At 42.8% G+C, this 20,028-nt stretch overlaps 6 protein-coding genes and 1 long non-coding RNA gene across 8 annotated transcripts; 3 read left to right on the top strand and 4 right to left on the bottom strand.

Annotated features, from left to right (window-relative positions):
• Positions 1-518: 518 nt before the first annotated feature.
• eRF3 (eukaryotic translation release factor 3) lies at positions 519-7,620 on the bottom strand. Of its 2 annotated transcripts, none has more exons than XM_017156616.3 (7): positions 6,698-7,620; positions 3,495-3,680; positions 2,663-3,432; positions 2,512-2,598; positions 2,041-2,217; positions 1,815-1,983; positions 519-1,754 (listed from the first exon to the last, which is right to left on the bottom strand). In XM_017156616.3, the coding sequence occupies exons 1-7, from the start codon at positions 7,104-7,106 to the stop codon at positions 1,711-1,713; spliced, it is 1,842 nt and encodes a 613-aa protein (XP_017012105.2). In that variant the 5' UTR covers positions 7,107-7,620; the 3' UTR covers positions 519-1,710. The 2 variants fall into 2 exon arrangements, with proteins under 2 accessions (XP_017012105.2, XP_017012106.2); XM_017156617.3 differs by lacking the exon at positions 6,698-7,620 and adding an exon at positions 4,871-5,091.
• A 448-nt stretch (positions 7,621-8,068) lies between these two features.
• On the top strand, positions 8,069-10,383 carry SC35 (SR family splicing factor SC35). Its single transcript, XM_017156618.3, has 4 exons — positions 8,069-8,258; positions 8,382-8,512; positions 9,575-9,989; positions 10,054-10,383. The coding sequence occupies exons 1-3, from the start codon at positions 8,181-8,183 to the stop codon at positions 9,951-9,953; spliced, it is 588 nt and encodes a 195-aa protein (XP_017012107.1). The 5' UTR covers positions 8,069-8,180; the 3' UTR covers positions 9,954-9,989; positions 10,054-10,383.
• Positions 10,384-11,413: 1,030 nt separating this feature from the next.
• LOC108067556 (cilia- and flagella-associated protein 276) lies at positions 11,414-12,822 on the top strand. Its single transcript, XM_017156635.3, has 3 exons — positions 11,414-11,583; positions 11,644-12,059; positions 12,575-12,822. The coding sequence occupies exons 1-3, from the start codon at positions 11,543-11,545 to the stop codon at positions 12,694-12,696; spliced, it is 579 nt and encodes a 192-aa protein (XP_017012124.1). The 5' UTR covers positions 11,414-11,542; the 3' UTR covers positions 12,697-12,822.
• Trm1 (tRNA methyltransferase 1) lies at positions 12,399-15,023 on the bottom strand. Its single transcript, XM_017156634.3, has 4 exons — positions 14,969-15,023; positions 14,452-14,909; positions 13,024-14,103; positions 12,399-12,967 (listed from the first exon to the last, which is right to left on the bottom strand). The coding sequence occupies exons 1-4, from the start codon at positions 14,993-14,995 to the stop codon at positions 12,796-12,798; spliced, it is 1,737 nt and encodes a 578-aa protein (XP_017012123.2). The 5' UTR covers positions 14,996-15,023; the 3' UTR covers positions 12,399-12,795.
• A 412-nt stretch (positions 15,024-15,435) lies between these two features.
• On the top strand, positions 15,436-16,049 carry LOC108067534 (heat shock factor-binding protein 1). Its single transcript, XM_017156582.3, has 2 exons — positions 15,436-15,650; positions 15,735-16,049. The coding sequence occupies exons 1-2, from the start codon at positions 15,552-15,554 to the stop codon at positions 15,894-15,896; spliced, it is 261 nt and encodes an 86-aa protein (XP_017012071.1). The 5' UTR covers positions 15,436-15,551; the 3' UTR covers positions 15,897-16,049.
• On the bottom strand, positions 15,773-16,470 carry LOC138912832 (uncharacterized). Its single transcript, XR_011418390.1, has 2 exons — positions 16,384-16,470; positions 15,773-16,304 (listed from the first exon to the last, which is right to left on the bottom strand). It is a non-coding gene; the product is annotated as an uncharacterized lncRNA (long non-coding RNA).
• Positions 16,471-16,612: 142 nt separating this feature from the next.
• Positions 16,613-18,432, bottom strand: Fam92 (CBY1 interacting BAR domain containing protein Fam92). The gene is made up of 5 exons (XM_017156583.3): positions 18,237-18,432; positions 18,026-18,185; positions 17,821-17,961; positions 17,291-17,764; positions 16,613-17,235 (listed from the first exon to the last, which is right to left on the bottom strand). The coding sequence occupies exons 1-5, from the start codon at positions 18,374-18,376 to the stop codon at positions 16,963-16,965; spliced, it is 1,188 nt and encodes a 395-aa protein (XP_017012072.2). The 5' UTR covers positions 18,377-18,432; the 3' UTR covers positions 16,613-16,962.
• Positions 18,433-20,028: the final 1,596 nt, after the last annotated feature.

Genomic DNA, 20,028 nt, shown 5'->3' with positions numbered 1-20,028 from the left:
TATTATTACGATCGCTCCTATTCCTCAGTGGCGTAGTTTTCGACTTCCGTTCTGTCCTCGCGTGTGATTTGGTTGAGTGTCAGTGTCGGGGGTGTATGTGTGAAACATTTTAAATAAGTTTCCGCGTTGTCAACAATTATATCGCACTTAGTATTATTACAATAATATGAATTAATTATCATTCGAGTTCGATTCGTAGGAGGCTGCGAAAAGCGTTATAAGCAGGTTTAGGTCCTTCATTAAATATGTCCTCGATTTAAGTATCAGTTAATTAAATTAACTTAGACTGGGGGACCGCTTAACGTGCTTCATTGATATTATTTTATTTACTTATTTAATTACTTGTGTTGGTTTGGGCAACAACTTTCAATTGTAACAAATAATGAATTTAAAATAATGTGGGGGAAGACAAATTCTGAAGAATGGGGGTGAATGTTTTGAAACCGCCTTGGTCTTGGATCTGAATGAGTACATAATAAACAATATGGGGGTGTAAAAGAAAATAAAAACTTTCGATCTTTTGTGTTTTTGTTTCTGCTTAGTAGCAAAAGGCATTTTATTTTTTCATAAGTGGGTCTTCGTGTTCAACTCGCACGAATTCTTCAATTAACTAAATTATAAAAAATGAAATATTTTTTGAATCAGCAAAATAAAGTGGGTTCATCAGAGGACTAAGATTAGAGTTAACAAGTAGATGTTTACGCAAGTGATAATGTTTGTTTCTCTGTTATGCTTTTTCGTCGTGTTTTTCCATATTTCAAAGACTTTCATTTTGAGCTTACGAATCAAACCAACTTTACTCCATGTTCTTTAAGCTTAAACTTATATTAAAGCATTTAGATTATATCATGTAAAAAAAGAAGAGCAGAAATATCGTATTGTATCTTGCTGGGTACTAACAAATTTGCAATTTGAAGGCGCATACAGGAAGCTGAATGGGGGAGGAGGGTTGGGAACTTGCTTTCGCTTGTACAAATACAAAAATGGGGTAGCTTGCAGCTTTAGTTTTAGTATTAAAAAATGTCACGTCTGGCGCGCGATTTAGGCATGTTTGTGTACGCTATTTAATGCTTACAGTTTATACAAAAGTAGTAAACCAATAAAAACGACGACGGCGACCAATGCTCTGTATCCTTGAGACAGGGCTTAACAAACGAAATCATTTCAAGAAACTATTAATGCCTTATCAGTTATCTTCGCGGCTCCTCGCCAACTCTCCCTCGTTCGCATACATTATTTTATATATACGTTTGAGTGGTTTGTTGTGTATATATATATAAATAGTTCATCTCGTTTCGCGCTCGCTACCTCCGATTTGCTGCTTAGTTATACATAATATAGTTTATATTTCGTATATAATGCATTTCTGTTTCTATCTCTGAACTCGCCGACCGTGCGTCCGGGTCGTAAATTAACTTTTCGCCTGCCCGTTCTTATAATGCACTCTACATTGCCGTTCCGTTTCGACCAGATTCCTGTTCAACCTTCCTCTAATTAATGTATAATCAATCGCTATTGTTGGTAGAAAGTAAAGTAACCATGTGAGTGAGAGCTCGAGCGTGGGTGTGTACTGTTTTTGTGGATTTGTCAAATGTGAAGAAAGCGTGGCGTGGCGTTGCTGTTGCTGTGGCTGTTTTCTCTCGTCGGGCGTGCAATGCTATCTCAAAAATCGCAGTGAAAGGCGGGCGCTCGAATTCAGCTTGGCTCAATTTATTCGACCACCTTCAGCACCTTGCCGATGGCAATGGTTTTGTCTGAAAGTTAGGGATAAAGGTTAGTAGTGATTTAATGGTCAATATGACATCGAGACTTACTTTCATCTCTGAGCGTGAAACGGCCCATTTGTGGGAATAGCTTAAACTGTTCAAGGCAAATCATTCCGGAGCACTCGATTCGCATAATTGCAACCTGATCCTGCTTAACGAACCGTGGACGTGTTTTTGATTTGTCGCCAGTCTTTTTGTCGACCAAACAGATGAGGGCCTAAGAAAGAAACGCCGTTTAGTGTCTGTGTTAATGGGTATTATATGGGAAACTCACCTTGACTGTGACCTCTTCGGCAGCGCAGTGTATGTGCATGACAGCCGAGTAACCCGCACAGATAATTGATTTGTGTTCTAAGATTACGACCTGAGCATCAAAGATTTTCCCTGTCTTGATGGGATTAGCGGCGTCGCAAAGCACAAAACCTGGCGAGACATCCTCCTCCTCAATTCCCTAAAAGTTTGTAAAATAATTGTGAACAGTTAGAGTTAAATAGAGGTAAAATAATGTGTACTTGGATTACAAAAACATATTTAAAATGCTTAATTCTAGGAAGTTGGTGTCTTTAAAACTAGAAAATAATTTAAAAACCTTCTTAAGTATTTTTCAATTTTTAAGACTCAAATTATATAAACATAACATAAATAAATATGAATATAAATAAACAACTATAATGTATTAATAAATTATATTCTAAAATTCATTTTCTCTACTAGAATTTCGTACGTAGATTAAAAACCCACTTACTTTCAGCTTGATCTTAACGTTCTCGCCGGGGCCAACAGATGTGACTTCAAAGTCGTCGGAGAACAACTGGTCTACCGCAACTTGTGTCTAAAAGAAACGTTAAATTAGTACCAATTCAAGTGTCAGCTAGTCGCAAGCTGCAAGCACTTACTCTGTTTGGCATCACCAACAGGTTCTGGCCCTTGCGCGCCGTTCCGGACTCAACCTTGCCCATCACGACGGTGCCCATGTCCTTGTATTTATCCACAATTGGCATGATGAAGGGGCCGTCAGACTTGCGGTTGAGCGAGGGCAGCTCGTCGATGAACGGAATGAAGGCGGGCCCCCGGTACCAGGGGCAGAGCGTCTCCGGGACTTGGTCCTTCAGGCCGTAGCCGCTGAGGCCGGAGCAAGGCATAAAGGTAAGGTCCTTGGCCGGGTTGAAGCCCAGCTTCTTGAGGTATGGTAGTATCTTGTCTTTGCATTCGTTGTAGCGCGTCTGATCCCAACTGACCGTGGGGTCGTCCATTTTGTTGACCAGAACGACCAGATGCTTCACGCCGGCGGTCTTGGCCAACATGGCGTGCTCCCGGGTCTGTCCGCCGCGGTCGAAGCCCGTCTCGAATTCACCCTTTCGCGCCGAAATGACCAGCACTGCGAGATCGGCCTGCGCCGCTCCACCGATCATGTTCGGCACGAAGCTCTTGTGGCCGGGCGCGTCGAGGATGGTGAAGTGCTTGCGGTCCGTCTCGAAGAAGGCGCGTCCCACCTCGACAGTCTTGCCCTTGTCGCGCTCCTCCTGGTTGGTGTCCAGCGCCCAAGACAAGTACCAGCTCTCGCGCGACTTCTCGCGAGCCTCCCGCTCGTACTTCTCCAGCGTCCGCTTGTCCACCATGCCCGTGAGCGACATGATCTGTCCGCCAATCGTTGATTTGCCAGCATCTAAACGAGGGAAGATCACAATGTTAATACTCAAGGATTTCAGAGCTATGTCAAATACTCACCAACATGGCCAATGAACACAACATTCACGTGCTCGCGCTTGCTTCTGTTTTCCTCCACCTTGACCACCTTCTTCTTGGACACCTTGGGCGTGGCATCGCCCTCCGTGAACTCGGCATCCTCCACCTCCTCGTCCTCGGGCGTGATCACTGCGTCGTCCACATCCCAGCTGTCAGCGGGATCGGTTTCTAAATACAAAGTAAATAAAGAGTAATTAGTAAAGTCACTTTCAGTGGGTTCCACGGTGCTCGGGTGAGGGAATGTCATTAGTTGCTGGGGAATTAGGTGTAGGATATCATAGAAATCCGAGAATATTCATGCTTGTTTGTTCTTTCTTAAATAGTTGTGCCAACGGAGGGTATTGCCCTGCGGTAATGTTTGTTTAGGTATTACTGATTACTAATTTAAAAGGAATTAACTAGGGATATAAACAATGCTTTTTAAAGATGATAAATAGTATTAAAAAATTCCTATTTATTTATGATTAAATAAAATTGAAAACTATTAGGTTAAAAGATTCCTCTAAATAGTGTCAACAAAAATGTAGAATTACAAAATTTCTATCTATTTTTGATTAAATAAAATTAAAAACTATAATGTTAAAACATTCCTCAACCAAATTCCGCCAAAAAGTCGCACACATTCACTGGATTAATCCAGTTTCAAGCCGAATAAGTGAATGGTTTTCGGGAAAAACATAAATTTAATTCTTTCCTATGTTATTTTTGGAATTTTTCCACATCATCATTGTGGTTTAGAGATAGGGAAATGTGAAGCATACTTTCTCTATTTTCACAAAGCGAGACCTTTGAAAATGTACTAAGAATTTAGTAGATGGAAACGTGTCTCTTTTTAGTTGGCATACTTGAATTTTTTGTAATTGTAATGAAGCTTTTATATTCACTTTGTTTTATAGTCAAACTATTTATAGAAAAACTCTTAAAAATGCGAGTGTATCATTATTTTTTGGCATAAGACACAACTGAGCAAATAGCTTCTTTTCAATTTAGGTCGACTTGAAAAGAAATTGATTCTTGGTAGCATTTGTAGACGGATGATTTAAACCGCCTTTGTAACCAAATTGAGCTAGCTCTCTCTTCTAATTTTATAGATATACACTTCATTCAGGTTCGATCGGTGTTAGTTCAGTAAGTACTACCACATGCACTCGCCGTGTTTGACCTAGCGGCCACATGCTAATTGGTAATCACTGACTCTGGCCAGCCGGATGATGAGTCATGTGCTGGTGACAACGTGCTCGGTTTAGAAGGTGGATTTCTAGTGTTAGGATCCCGAACCTTAGCCTTTCGCGGGAGACCGTCTGACCATCTGAAGAGGGGTGGTTTCGAGGTGGATCCCCGACTACCGGACTACTAACTTTTTCTCCACTGCGACATCGATGGTTTCTTGGAGTAAATATATCGCGAACCGGCGCCCTTACTCATGATTGTGATACATAAAACTCAAAACGAAATGGGAAGTTGGTAATTGGTAAGAGGTAACAGGAGCGGATGGATGAGCGAGCTGCGATCGCGCGAAAGTGTAAGAGCCAACAGCACATATTTTTATTTCGTCGGTTTGGCCCGCCTGCCGCACAGCCAAACGCCAGGGAATCGAGTTCGAAGCGGTTTCAACCGCCGGCGAGCTGCACTAAGCGCTTCCATTCGGGCCAAACAACTACAAAGCAGCAACAGAGCGGTGGAGTCGCTGCGATAACGACGAGTGAGCCAGCTGAACGGATGCCATTCCGTTTCATTCCAGTCCGCGAAGCGAAGCTGGGCGCAGAGCATAGGCTCCAATAAACGGCTGGCAAAAACGCAAACGTGTCAAAAACACATGAATTGGGGGGAACCCTACCCTTTGCCAGTGTGTGGGTGAGAAGGGGACGAGGCAAATGGCCAAATAAACGACGGCACAAAGCAAAGCGGGAGTAAAATGGCAGCGCAAACAGCTGCTCGTCGACGACGCCGGGCGAATGGCAAGTGGGTGAGTGGCCACCAGAGATGCGCGGTGAAAGGGGACAGCTAACAAGTGACTGTGATTGTGTCAAGTTTTATAACAGTTTAAAACAGTGAAACATTTAAGTGAGAGAAGATTTACTTTTAAATTTTTATTTAATGAAAACTACCTGATATACTTTAGTAATTTTGATGAAGGACCTAACATATTTAACAGATTCAAATTTTCGGTTAAGAAAATACATACATGCAATATACAAAAAAACAAAATATGTGTTTAAAAAAAGTAATATTTTTGAAATGCAGTTATTAAATTAAATGTTTGTAGGTAAAATATAAATTTACATACTTCCTATTTTTGCATTAATAAAAACTAATACTAAAAGTAAATATTCTTCAGAATTATTATTCCATGCAAACGAACTCTTAAAATAAGTTTTGAAATCGTGAAATTGTTAAGCAAAAGTATGCATTATTCAGAATAATGATTACGTGCAGGTGAACTTTAAAGTAAAAACTGAATAACAAAAGATTTCATTTTTTGTCGTAACTGAGTTTAAAGTCTGTATATGTTCAACAAGTAGAATTCAATCGAATATGTAACATTTACATAAATCACGTAAGGTAGACAGAGATATAAATGTTGAATATATGCGTCAGTAAATGGTAAAAACCAATCGGATCGAAAAAGAACTAATGTTCCGAATATTAAATTTTTTAAATGGTTAATGATAAAAAGTTTCCTAACAGTGATTTAATATAGTGACTTGTAAGAACCCTGCCCATGATTACTGCGCATCGCTGCGATGAGCCACCGCTGGCGACACGACGGCGTGAAAAGCGGCCAAAGAAAAGGCCCTGACCAACGAACTGTTTTTTGCGCGCAGGCCAAAGGCGATTAGCCATTTGTTTAACGCCACAATAATGCCCGCAAATCACCGAATGGAGCTAAAGCAACACATGCGACGCCGACTGCAGCGTTGGCGCAGATTGAGGTTATGTGCTGCGCTACACCGATAATAACCTAAACCTGGTGAATGCAACCTTTCTTCGGGGTTTTCCCTTCCGCTGGGCTAAGCCCTCTTCCCGCTTTCCCCTCTCTTTCGCTAGACCACTTTGGCACCAGCAGGTAGCAACAATAACACGCTTCTTTGTTGACGTCACAGAGGAGAAGAGTTCAATGGACGTGGGGCGTGTGGATTGGGCAGGGGGCTTTTTCGAAGGGCTTTTGGCCCAGCTCTATTTACCATTGTTTGCGATTTTGTCCGGGGGGTTGAGACCTTCGATGGGCGTTGGAGCTGCCGCCGCTGCTGCCGCAGAAGGCGTGGTGGCTGGCGAACCCGGTGCTGGCGATGCGGAATTGGAGGATGATGTGGGTGCCGCTGGTGGCTGTGCCCCCGCCGCAGTCGCCGCCTGCGGGGGCGGAGGAGCTGCGCCCGCTGTGGATCCCCCGCTGCCGACGGAATCGGGTGTGGTGGCTGGCGTGGCTGATCCGGAGGCGGGACCAGGGTCCGCCGCCGCCGCTACCGCCTCCACAATTGCCTCCTCTGCGGCGGCCACGACGTTGTTGTAACCGAAACTGGGCACGAATTCCACAGCGTTCACGTTCAGCGTGGAGAACTTTGTGCTGATCTCCGTGTTTTCCTGGGCGGCCATCGTTGCGGTGCGTGTCCTTAACCGTGTTATCCTCTGTTTTCCCCGATGAAAATCTCTCTCGCTTTTTTCACGCGACACACTTTCGCCCTCCTTCAAACGGCTGCTTCTTCTTGCTGCTCCCGCACTCACACAGAACACACGCGGTCGTTTCTTGGGATTGCAATGGGAATTGGATTCGAAACTGGGAATGGCAAAGGCACCAAAAACATGCACACACACACACGCACGGCTTTGCGGGGGGTTTCAAGCCAGACTTTCCGCTCAATGTGGACTACACTACTGTTGTGATGTGGTGTTGTGCTTTTTTTTTGGCTGTGTGTGCTAGCCTGGCCAACTTGGATTGAACTCAATTTCCCTGTAATTCCTCGGTTTTCGACTCTCTGGGCCAGTGGTATCCACCTGGTGAGCTGCAGGTGCGATTCGACTACCTGAACACTAAATGCAGTGCTCGGAATTAGCAATCTTCTCTTATTTTTACACGTTTTAAGCCACGCATCGAGTCAGGGTTGTCGCGAATGTGCAATGCTATCGGTCTATCGATAGGTGCAGGCACAGTGGGGTACAGAAGCAAGCGGTGTGAAAGGAAAATGCTGAGGATTTTTTGAAAATTACATGACAATTACAAGTAGAATTTTTTAATATTGCCATAAATTTACCTTTAATGTTTTTATATAATCTTCTTTATGAAAAATATGCATTTACTCACTTTAAGAAAATGTTGCGATCTTTAATTCATGCGATGTTAATATTTGGATTAATTTTTATTTTTAGAACACAGTCCGAAATACTATGAATTATAATACAATTGATAGCTTAAAATAATTTCACTAAACGAATTGTGATTTCAAACGATAGTTTCAGGCGCATGAAGTGATTTTGAATCGATATTTCTGAGTTACCATAAATGCATATTGCCAATTTCTGTATGTATCGATAGTAGCGGTAATCGTCGCTTTTGTTCCAGCTCTAACGACGTCTGACGCCATTTTAGCAGAAAGGAAAAAATCGTCTAGAGATAAACTCGCTTTCTGCAGTCGTGTGTTTTAAGTGATAATTCCAATCTCCATATAGACGATGAGCAACGGTGGAAGTGCCGGGGGATTGGGCGCAGCGCGTCCGCCTCCCAGAATCGATGGAATGGTCTCGCTGAAGGCAAGTATTTGGGCAAAAAAGAAAGGGAAACCGCTTACAAAATGGCGGCCGGCTGGCAACGTTGCCCGGTTAGATAACCTCTTAACGGCATGCTAAACAATCCGCGTGTATTAATATCCGCAGGTCGACAATCTCACATACCGCACCACGCCGGAGGATCTGCGTCGGGTCTTCGAGAGATGCGGCGAGGTGGGCGACATCTACATACCCCGGGATCGCTACACCCGCGAGAGCCGTGGATTCGCCTTTGTGCGGTAAGTCCTTGCTTTTCGTGGGTTTTTCTCGGAAATTTTAGTAGCCTTTTTTTGACGTCCTCATTTTAAACTACCTGTCAGGACATTTCATGTCCAGGGTCTTGTACAGTTCCGTTATGATTTATCATATCGTTTTTGTCTTCATATTTTATTAGTATTTCACTGAACTACAGTTATTTTTATTTATTAACATATTTTCGATCCATTAAATAATAAAATACTATATTTTACCATTCCTAAGAACTCGTAGAGTATTCATAAAAAAAGGATGTAAAAGTGTCTAAATTCGTGGCTCTATTGTTGTATTTAAATTATAGAAAAGTCATCAGTATTCATTGCACTCAATTAAAATACATATCCAATTCACTAGACCTCACTAATTAAATATAATTAGCATTATTTGCTATCATCGAAGGTGTATCAGGTAGTGTCTGTACATTTTCAGTAGCAAAACGGTGCCATATCAAATGTGTTCACTTGCAACTGTTGCCTACTAAACTTCTACTAGCCAACATACTGAGAATACAACATCGTTATGTTATGATCCCATTGTATTAAGAGATAATATAATAATATAGATAAGGTTTCAAGGAATTATGACCCTGATTTTATATTAGTCTAGCTCGCATCATTTGCAATCTTTAAAAATGTTTCAGTCATCATTCTGTTCATTTTGTTTAGAAAGAAGGTGCCAGAAAAACTGTGTTCACTTGCAACTGTTGCCTACTAAACATTTACTAGCCAACATACTGAGAATACGACAATTATTAAAAGATAGAATAGCTTTCATAATTATGTTTTTTTTGCTTTAACCCAAGACGAAAGCCTTAATTTATCTTGTGCATTATTTGCTATCTATGATTGTGTATCAGCTCTCAATCTGTACATTTTCCGTAGCAAAAGGATGCCAGATTGACTGTGTTTACTTGCAACTGTTGCCTACCAAAACCCTGCTAGCCAACATACTGTGGACCCCACAATGCCATTTCGATCTACAGTTTATTAGAATTTAATTGCAGTCTCCACACATAGATCTAATCAAACATCTCTTACACATTGCAGCTTCTATGACAAACGCGATGCCGAGGACGCACTGGAGGCCATGGATGGTCGCATGTTGGACGGCAGGGAGCTCCGTGTCCAGATGGCCCGATATGGCCGCCCATCGTCGCCCACTCGCAGTTCCAGCGGTCGGCGCGGTGGAGGAGGTGGTGGTGGATCCGGCGGACGACGTCGCTCTCGATCTCGCTCCCCGATGCGTCGTCGCTCGCGCAGCCCGCGCCGCCGCTCCTACTCTCGTTCCCGCTCGGCTGGTAGCCACTCACCGGAGCGCCGATCCAAGTTTTCGCGCAGCCCAGTACGCGGCGATAGCCGCAACGGAATCGGAAGCGGATCCGCGGCGCTGGGCACAGCCGCGTCTCGCAGTCGCAGCCGCTCCTAAACATCGAAGAAACGTTCCATCTTTTGAGAGTGCGAGGTGAGATAAAGTCGAAATATTTTACCATAACTTACTTAAAACTTTTCTTTATTTTGATTTATAGATTTGGCTCGCTGACAAAGCCCGTTTCCGCCGCCTGTGCCGGATCTGTGGCTCCTCCTGTGTCATGCTGTACCCGAACAGCAGGTATACAAACCATTAAACAGTCTTACACTTTACAAAACTATTTATAGCGAACTATTTTAAGTTTCGGCAGAGTAAATAAGTAGAGAACAGGCATGATTATGTTCCGAGCGAGATCCCAGCCACCAATTGCGATCCCTCGATGTCGGTTCTTTTACATTAGGCTTTTGATATACTTATTAGTAGCGATTAGTAGAAATCCCTGAACAAAAACAGAAACAGAACATAATAAACTCAAATTAACACACGGCTTCAACTTAATACCCAAATATCAGATGACAGACAGGAGGAGAATGAGAAGAGGATGAGTGATTGATAGGACTCTGTTTGTTTCGTTCGATTCAATTCGATTCGATTGCGTTTGTGTTGCTCGTTTCCGTTCTTTGTACCTCTCATACGACAAACTTATTAACAAGCTTCTCCCACACGTTTATTATATACATGCAGGCAAATGGTGTGTGGCAGTTGTTGCGGTTCAGATAAGATTGTGGTTGAATCGCGAGGGAGGATCAGCAGCAGCGCATCATCCGGACATCACGTGGCTGCTGTTTGTTGCTGCTGCTGCTGCAGATGCTGATTCGGCTGCTGTCGCACGTTGCTGTTGCTGCTGCTGCTGCTGTCGCACGATGCTGTTGCTGGTGCCGCTGATGTTGCAGTCGCAGTTGCCGTTGCCGTAGCAGCCTCCCGTTTCCTGTTAGCCGCTGCCGCTGCCACAGCTCCAGACTCTGGGAGCCCAGCTTGGGAGCTGGGATCTGGGAGCCGCAGTCACTCGTAGTTTCCTGTTGCCCGTCACCTCTTCTCTCGTCTCATCTCGTCTCGTCTCGCGATTTGTTGCTGGTTGGCGTTGTTGGTGTTTTCCTGTCTGTTGGTGGGCGTCCCTTTTGACTTTAGGCGAAAAAAACATTTCCAGCAGAGCCCTTCGACGAAGATTTGGATTGATGTCGGATTTGAGACTTTGAACTGACTTTTTCGGATTCGATATCTTCAAGTATCTGGTTTATTCGGTAAGTGTGAAAACTAACCTTTTTTTGCAGTCAAAAGAACGTTTTAATAAAATTTAATTTGATTTAATTGTAAACAATCATGTTGTTATTTGGGTTCTTTGGAATATGCTTTAATTGTGTTATTAAACAATAATACCAATATCAAGAGGTAATTGGTTTCCATTGTTCTTCTAGGCTTAATTTTTCAATGATATTTTTTATTGGATTAATAAGACCTTTAGGTTTTGAATCCGTTTCCATTGGCACCAAAAAACCTGGCAATCGGGTAGTTTATTGACAAAACAGTTGCCGGGAAACCGAAGGCAAAATCACAAGTCCAAGTTGTTCTGAAACTGGTCCAATATTTTGTACTCTCATCGGATCCCCTACACTTTCGCTCCAAATTAGATTGGTTTCTCCTGTAAGATGATTCAGTACGATACTGTGCAGGTGAAAAATGTGTCCTGGTAAGTAAAAATGGTACAAATTTGGCTTGGTATCAGAGGTTTATTCTTGTGGTTTCGTAGGCAGCCTGAACTGCACACGGAGGGCACCTATGTGTGCTCCTTCCCGGAGCCACCGCCGCCGGAGCCTCACTTGAATCCGGGCACATGGCATGGCCATCTGGAGCCGTATCAGCGGCTTTTCTATCACCAGACGATGAACTCGGTCCGCTCCAGCAAGCGATACCGTGCCAATCCGAACGTCCCGAAGGACGGTCTAGATTTCTCGCTGCAGTCGCGCTACGACCATACCCGTGAAGCCTTTCCGGACAAGGTGGACTATGTGATGCAGCGGGAGACGTGCCGCGCCATTAGCAGCTGGTCGGCTCCTGGTGCCTCCAAGGAAATCGGTGCCCAGCTTAAATCTTTCAGGGTGCTACGCAATACTCGCTTTATTCGGCGCAAGCAGGAGGACGTACTAGGTCATCCACTACGCATCGGTAAGTAAATCCCATTTAAAAAAGTTATAAAATCCATTTTTAGAAAAGTAAAGTAAAGTGCATTTGTACTACATTTGAAGAGCAAAAAATTAAAAACAAAACTAAACTAAACAAAACTTATTTGCCTTTAAGAAAGTGTGGTATACTCATAAAAATGAATTTATAAATTTTGAAAAATCGCCATTAAATCAGCCTAACTTTGAAAAAAGAAAAAAAATTTCTTGTTTTTAAAAAAATTTGCCTTTGAATATAGAAAACCTTTCTAGATGAAGAAAATTCAAGAAAGAATTTTACTAGATTTTAAGGAAATTCTTCGATTTTTTTTTAATGAGTGTATGCTTATCAGATAATTGATAGTTTTATTCCAATCAATAGATTTCAATGTGCAGTGAAAGTTATAATTGCAAAATTTTATTTTTACCAAAGCCAGTAAATTGTTGTTTCTATAAAAATGTTGATTCCTAACTAATATCAACTTTTCAACATTACTTATGTATAATTAACTATTTTTCCAGGCGGTTGTAAGGAGAAGATTCATCCGCACAGCGTCAAGTTAATTTGCAGCGGCGTCCACAACCAGCTGGTCAACAACGGATTCTCGCGCCAGACCTCTGACGGCAACTTCTTCCGCTATTAGTTGCGCAAAAGGCGTTTGCTTTCCCAGTGAAAATACCGTTTTGTGTTTTTGGGTTTTACAAACATTATTGGCAATAAATTTGTGACATGGAAGCAGTTGTCACGCAGTCGCCTCCAGCTTGGGCTGCTTGGCCAGGTGCTCCTCATCACCGTCACCCTCCGCCGCTTGAGAGGCATCCTTTGGCTCCTCCTCCGACGGCTGTTGCGAGGCCTTGTGACGCTGCTTCTTGTTCTGGTTACGGTAGCTCTTGGGCAGTTTATTGTCGCCAATCCTAAGATGATGGGGGAAATTAGTATGCAAAAAAAAAGAGGTGATTACTTAGCTTACATGATAGTGGCTCTGGTTCCTGGTCCCCAATGCGGAGTGGGATTCTCCTGGAAACGCGATAATGCCGATTTACGGCTCTTCGGGTTGGCCTCCGGGTGGAGTTCGTCAAACTCGTAGTCCGCGGTGCCTTCCTTCGCAAGTATGGCCGCCAAAGGAGTGCCAGGAATCATCCTCTCTGGATTCACCGGGTGCCGCTTGCTCCAGCTACGCAGAATGTCCCACAGCACCGCAGGCGGCGCATTGGTTTTCAGCGAGTTCTTCGAGGCATGCGAGTAGGACACTCGATAGCCAGCATGCAGGATGGCAGAGCGGAACTTCAACATGGGCACAATCTCCAGCTTGAGCACACAGCACAGTTTGTCCGGCGTGAAGTAAAGTGGAACATCCTGCAGCTCCTCTTGAACCATGGAAAGGACTCCCACGATCCTCCGCTGGGTGCCCAGGGATTGCAGCGGTGTTTCCTGCACGGCCTTCAGCAGATCCTCGACGAACTCTGGGTTGTGAATCGGAGCTGACCAGATGGGTCCGCCCAAATGATGCCTGTGACCGCAATGCTCGCACTGCGAGTTAACCACCGGACCCGTTGGTATTCCGTATTTCAGCTGCTGGGGATTACCCGCCGTGGGATTGGGCTTGGTGATGCCCAAGGGCTGCAGCGTGAAGGTCTCGCAACCGGTGCACTGGTATATCCACGACTGCTTGCTCATCGACAGCTTGCACTGGGCCTGTCCGACATGCACACGTACAAATATCCGGACGTAGAAGTCCGCCGAGATGCTCAGCAGCGGCTCGATGTACTTGCCGTGCCTGTTGGCATGGCTCTCGATGCAGTGCAGCAGGATGCGCAGTGCCATCTCGTGGCAGCACTTCATCCGCAGCGGCACCGATCCGTACTTCACGTAACAGGCTTCCGGTGCATTCCCGGCCAACACGGCCATGTCGGTGGCCGTCACCAGGAGCAGACCGCCGTCCACTAGGCACTGCATAGCGCCGTCTAGGAAGCGATTGGGACATCCGTACGGATCCAGGTCCACAGCATCGAAGCGCTTCTCGGCTTGAGTCGAAAGATACATGAGGGTCCTGTGAAATACGATAGATATGGTAATTACAAGATATTTTTGAATAAGAAATCACTAAGGATTACAACACAGGAAAAAAATGGTAATGGTCAATTTGATATTCTTTAAAGATCAAATTATTCATATCATTTTGATATGATATGCTTAGAAAATACTACATTTGGTATCTTTATGATATGTTAAAATATCATGTTGATATGTTTGAATCTTAAATTTTACATAAATCATATCGGCTTTTTATTATTGATATGAAATAAGGTAGAACTAACCCTATTTCATATCGGTTTTTTTTCTGTGATGAAACCAATCTTTTAGGATCCCTTTAATGCCTTATCATAATCCCACTTACATGGCATCCGAGTGACTGGGCTCGATCAGCTCCTCCACCTTATTGTGCCGAATATTCGTGGTGATGGAGGCCACCGCCTGGCGGGAAAGATCGTTGGCCACAATCTGCCGGACTCCGGCGATTTCCTGCGCATAGCGGATGCTCCGCAAACCTGTGGCTGCCAGGGCCTCCAGGATCCTAAGTCCATCCTCGTAGCGCGTGCCTGCCTCATAAACGGTTGGATCCTCGGGCACGGGAGTGGGTCTGGCATCCTCCTCCTCCTCCTTCACCTTCTTCCGCTGCTTCTTGAGCGCCTTTTCGCTCCTCTCCTTGGTCAATCTCCGGTAGTAAACATTCAGAACCGAGATGCTCAGATCTCGATTGAATTCCTGCACGGGATTGTAGAAAACATTGCCGCCGGAAACGATCTCCGCATTGCGTTCACGGATCACCGTCTCATTGGGGTTCTCCGGAATGATCTAATGGGAAATTTTAATATAATTTAATTGAATTTTAATAGAATTTTAATAAAAACAACCTGCGGTTTTTCCTCGTCGACCTCCATTTGGTGACGATAACAACATCCACGTGGGGAAACGATATGTCAGAAACATAGCTATGGCTAGCAATTTATAGCTAGATTTGCTGGCAAATAGCTACGATAGTTTTTGAAGAACTCATTTAAATTAATTTTGGATTTAAAAATTAAATTAAACGCACATATTTATGCCAAAAAATTATACAGATAATTTACAAAGCAGGAACGTAATTAAGAGGGCTAGTATTTATACAAAATGCAATAGAACTTATAATAATTACATTTTTCAATCTCGTCATTTATAATTCACCTACAAAGGTCATACATTTGTTCAAAATCTTTTGAAATAGAAACCAAATAAATAAAAAATATAAAAATTAAACATAAGCACTCAAAACTAGCTAACTTGCCATCACCAGACTTATCGAAAATCTAATCGGGCCGGAGTCCACCCCTAAGCTTGATAAAGAAATTATCAAAGAAATTTGCAGAAGTGAAACAGCCGCAGCTGCAAACAGAAGTAAATCAGCTAGAAGCGATAGGAATTTTGTACTTTTATACAGCGCCACAAAGAATCCACAGAATGACCGATCTGCGCAACGAGATGGACAGCGACCTGGACCAGAACTACTCCCTGAACAGCAACGCGGACCCCAAGAACATGCAGGAGCTGACCATATACGTGAGTAATGCCCGATCCGGGAACCACCCAGTAAATAGACACCCCCCCAGTGAGCACCCAGTAAAATCCGCCTCCTGTTATCAGGTACAAAATCTGTTGCAGAACGTCCAGGACAAGTTCCAGACGATGTCCGACCAGATAATAACGCGCATCGATGACATGGGCAACCGCATCGACGATCTGGAGAAGAGCATCGCGGATCTGATGAACCAGGCCGGGATCGAGGGTCAGGGCCCGGAGAAATGAGACCCGTAGAGCTGGTTCAGCCACGCCCATCTGGAAACTTCATCCCGATCCCATGCGATACATACATCGAACACCTGGCACCCAGTCACCCAGACACCCGAATCAAGTTTACAATTCCAGGCTCTCACATTCATTTAATCTCCTCCGCACCCAGTTGCTCCGAAAAAACACACATTTGCTCATCCGTTTATTGCATAGTTTTAAGTTTCTCCCACTCGGGGAACATCATAATTTAAGTAACGTAATTCTTTTGTGAGCAATGGCCAGTAATTTTAAATTATTGCCGTTTAGTTTGTATTTATAAATTAAAAATTCGAGAATTGTAAAGTCCCTGGTATTTGGGAGGTTCTAGGACTTCGATTTAACAACGGTTACCAGGCGACCACTTCCTGATTTTCGCTTCCTCACCTGTAAAGTTAGGGCGATATTGAGGGTAAAGGGGGAGAGAAAAGTGTCATTTCCGCCTGATTAGTTATGTTATGCATACATTTATTCTTGTTTATCTGGGGCAAATAATGCAAATCGTGCGCCGTGACCATTGAGAGTGTATGCAAATCAGCGTTGTCTAATAGCTACGTTCTGGAAAAAGGTGGGTAGTTTTAGAGGGGATTATTTTGCAATTTTTTTTTTTTGTTTATTGAAATCAATCAGTAAATATTTTTGAGATAGCACATACATAATTTTAACAATAAGTGTGGATGGATTTGATGAATTGAAATTTTAGAAAACCAAACTAATGCAAAACGAAGTAATAAATAATACAGATTTCAAAGTCTTTGATAAATTATAATATTGTGCAAGCGATTTACTTTTTAAAGATTGATGCCCAAGTATAAAATATGATATATGATAAAGGAAATAAGAAATATTCAAAATCCGATAAAATAGTTTAAAACAGTAGTTTGCTGAACAAAAATTAATAACAGCAGAAGGGTAATATTTTATTCCTTGTTTTTAATTATGTTAAGCGTTTTTATTATTTTGAATGAATGACTTGTATAGTCTGCAATACTGATGTGACTTCTACTTGATGACAAGAAGCTTAGTTTTAGTTGTAGTTTTATAACTAGTGCTGGGGCACATGAAACTGCTTCTGCAGCCTTACATGGGTGGAGGCCACCGCCTTGAAGGGATGTTTGACCGTTTGTCTGCTGGGTTTTGAAGGAGCAGAAGCACTAGCGCTGGTCGAGGGCGTTGTGGCTTCCTTGCCACCGGATCGAATCTTGGCCCCAAAGACATTATCGCGTGGAGTGACCTGGGTGCTCGGCTGAGTGGGCTCCCTTTCGTCGTCTGACGCAGTTCCAGATTCCTCCTCCTCATCGCCACTTTGATCGGTTTCCTGGAGGTAAGTATAAATAAATTTCAGAATTCAAGGAATTTCCCATATCTCTCACCTCATCTTCGTCATCATCCTCCTCCTCATCCTGCTCATCGGTTTCCTCCTCGGGCTCCGTCTTACTCCCATGACTTATTCCTGCTCCTGCCAGATTTTTGCTGCTCCTGGACAATTTCTGGCGCCTTTTGAGCGGACTAACAAGGTGCTCGTGCTCCAAACTGTCCATCGATTGGGAACGCAGACCCTTCTTTAAGGCCGCCTTGCGAGGCGTGGGTTCCTCCTTGGTCTTCATCAGCTTCTGAAACTCCAGGAAATCGTCGCGCTCATCGATACTTCCTATGTCATAGTAGCTGGCGCTCAGCACCTCCAACGCCTTGGTGTGCTGCTTCATGGAGATCAGAATAAAATCACTGATTATCTGCTTCAAGTCGCGCAACTTTCGCTGCTCGAAGTTCCCAATGATATCGTCGATCTCCTTGTTGGTGCGCTGTACCTCCATTTTGGCCTTAAAAAGCTCCGAATCGGCGGCACTCTGGGAGGGGAAATTAAATAATATTATAGAAATTTAATAATTTAATATTAACGTACGTTATTGGCTGAAAACTTTGACTTTATCTCCAGCATCTGACGTTGACGCAGAACCTCCTTATCCCGGGCTATGACAGCCAGGCGAAGATTGTCTCTGGTCGACTTGCAAAGCTGCTCGAACTGAGCCAATTCGTTGACAATCTGTTGGTGGGATTAGGAAAAAATTGAGAATATCGGCTTGGTATTTATATCTTTAAGACCTCACCTTATGTTCCAAACGGTGTACATTAATGTCCATATAATCGCCCATAATGGTTACCGCATTGGTAAAGCTCTTTAGTCCTTGACAGAGACTCTCGTTGATTTCCTCATCATCCGCATAGCTCTTGACATTCTTGGCCAAGTCGTCGAAGGAGTCGCGATATCTGCAAGGGATCTTTAATAGTCGTTCTGGTGAACCTCTTTGCGAAACTCACTTGGCCATTTTCCTTGTTACCAACGCAAAGGAAGAACACATCTCCATTAAATGGCGTTCTGTTATATTGATCCGTTCGTTTATTATTTTGATGCGGTCGTCTTTGGTGTTTAGAAAGGATAATTTTCCACGGCGAAACATTATTATTTTGTTTTGTTCAGTTCTGTCTATTTATTTATGTTCTTTGACAATAAAATCTAGTGAAAACCGTTACCAAGACAACGATTGAAATACAGCTGTCAAGTTGCCAGTGGCAGCTCTGGTTAACATAGACATCAAGCTAACAGCACTGTATAATACTAACAGCTGCAAACAGCTACCTGACAGAAGGTGGCGCTTTTGTCAGTTGCCTTAAAAATTACATAGATGGCTATGAATTTGTTAAAGCTAGTATGGTCGTTGCCATCAAAAAATCGCGTATTTTTGAAATATTTACATATATATATATTGGATTCAAACCCCTTATATATTTTAAGTATTATTTGAGTACCATCCACCAATTTTTACATCCTATACCATCGGCTAATATAACGGGGACTAAGCGATTGCGAGAACAATTAAAAAACGGGGTTTTGCGGTGTTTACACTTAATTTAAATTTTAAGTTTATAATTAAAAATTTGACAAGATTACGATTTTTTGTTATGGTTTTGAAAAAACGCCATTAATTTGCTTCACTTCCATGTAAATTACCTGGAAAACGCTTCTTGCGAGTCCCATATCTTTTAAACAATTAGTCAGATCCATTTATGTTTTCTAGCCAAATGAATTGATAAAGAAAAAATTTATGGGTTTTTCAAAAGTACAAGAAATAATTAAAGCAATCTAAAAATAGTAGGTACATTTTAAAATATATCTTTTTTGTATTATATTTTTACCAAAAGTGTCAAGGTCAAGATCATAATGTTTTGTCATAATTTGTGGGTGGCTTTCTGTGTCTAAATTTAAATTCGAAAGATCCATGACTAATTAAAAAGCTGCACACGCTGAAGAATACGAAATAGAAAATAAATACATAAAAACATATAGAGAATAAAAGAATTCAGATATTGGCGCCATGTTTCACGACACTGGTATTCAAATTCACAACATTTCCTGATGATAAAATAAAGAAAATTTCTTAATAGAATTTGGTAAATTTTTAAAGAAGTTGGTGCTAGGCACATTAAAATATGACAAACACTGACTCAATTTCTTCTCAGTTTAAAGCCTTGACAGCCAAATCTTGTTTTTGGGGAATTTATTGACTCGACCGCAAGAATGTTGTGTTAACAATTAACCGAAAATGGCAATTAATTTTAAATGCTCCTCTGCCACTTAAAGGCATAGTGCAATCAAACCTGTATGTAGTAAAACAAAAATAGCAGTCCGAATAAAAGCAACGAAAGTGCAGTTAAATCGGAATCCGGTTCGCGGAGCAGCGACAAGAATTACAAGTTGTAGAATACGAAGAGCAGTCTACAGAAGACAGAAGACTGGAACAGCTGTAGCTGCAACGTTCGAGATTTCAATCTGGGCGAGAACTATAAAGGAACTCGGGGCAAAAGGGGGAGGTTCGGGTGAAAGGGGCCAGGTGTGTTTCATTGTCACTCCAAGAACGTCGCTTGGCGCGCGTTCCTTGTCGGTGTATATATCTCCGCCTCTCTCTCAACCCCTGCATTCGTCTCTTTCTCCGGCGCTGTCGGCTATCTGCTTTGAATTTCTGATTTTCGTACACCTCGAACTGTTTTGGTCAAGGGATTGCCCCGGACGAAGTCCCACAGTCCGCGTTCCACTGGCAACATTCACTTTTGC

This window comes from Drosophila takahashii, chromosome 2L, assembly GCF_030179915.1.
Source record: "Drosophila takahashii strain IR98-3 E-12201 chromosome 2L, DtakHiC1v2, whole genome shotgun sequence".
In the NCBI taxonomy this organism is placed as follows: domain Eukaryota; kingdom Metazoa; phylum Arthropoda; class Insecta; order Diptera; family Drosophilidae; genus Drosophila; species Drosophila takahashii.
Note: the sequence above shows the minus strand (reverse complement) of the source record. Positions and strands in the feature narration are given on the sequence as shown.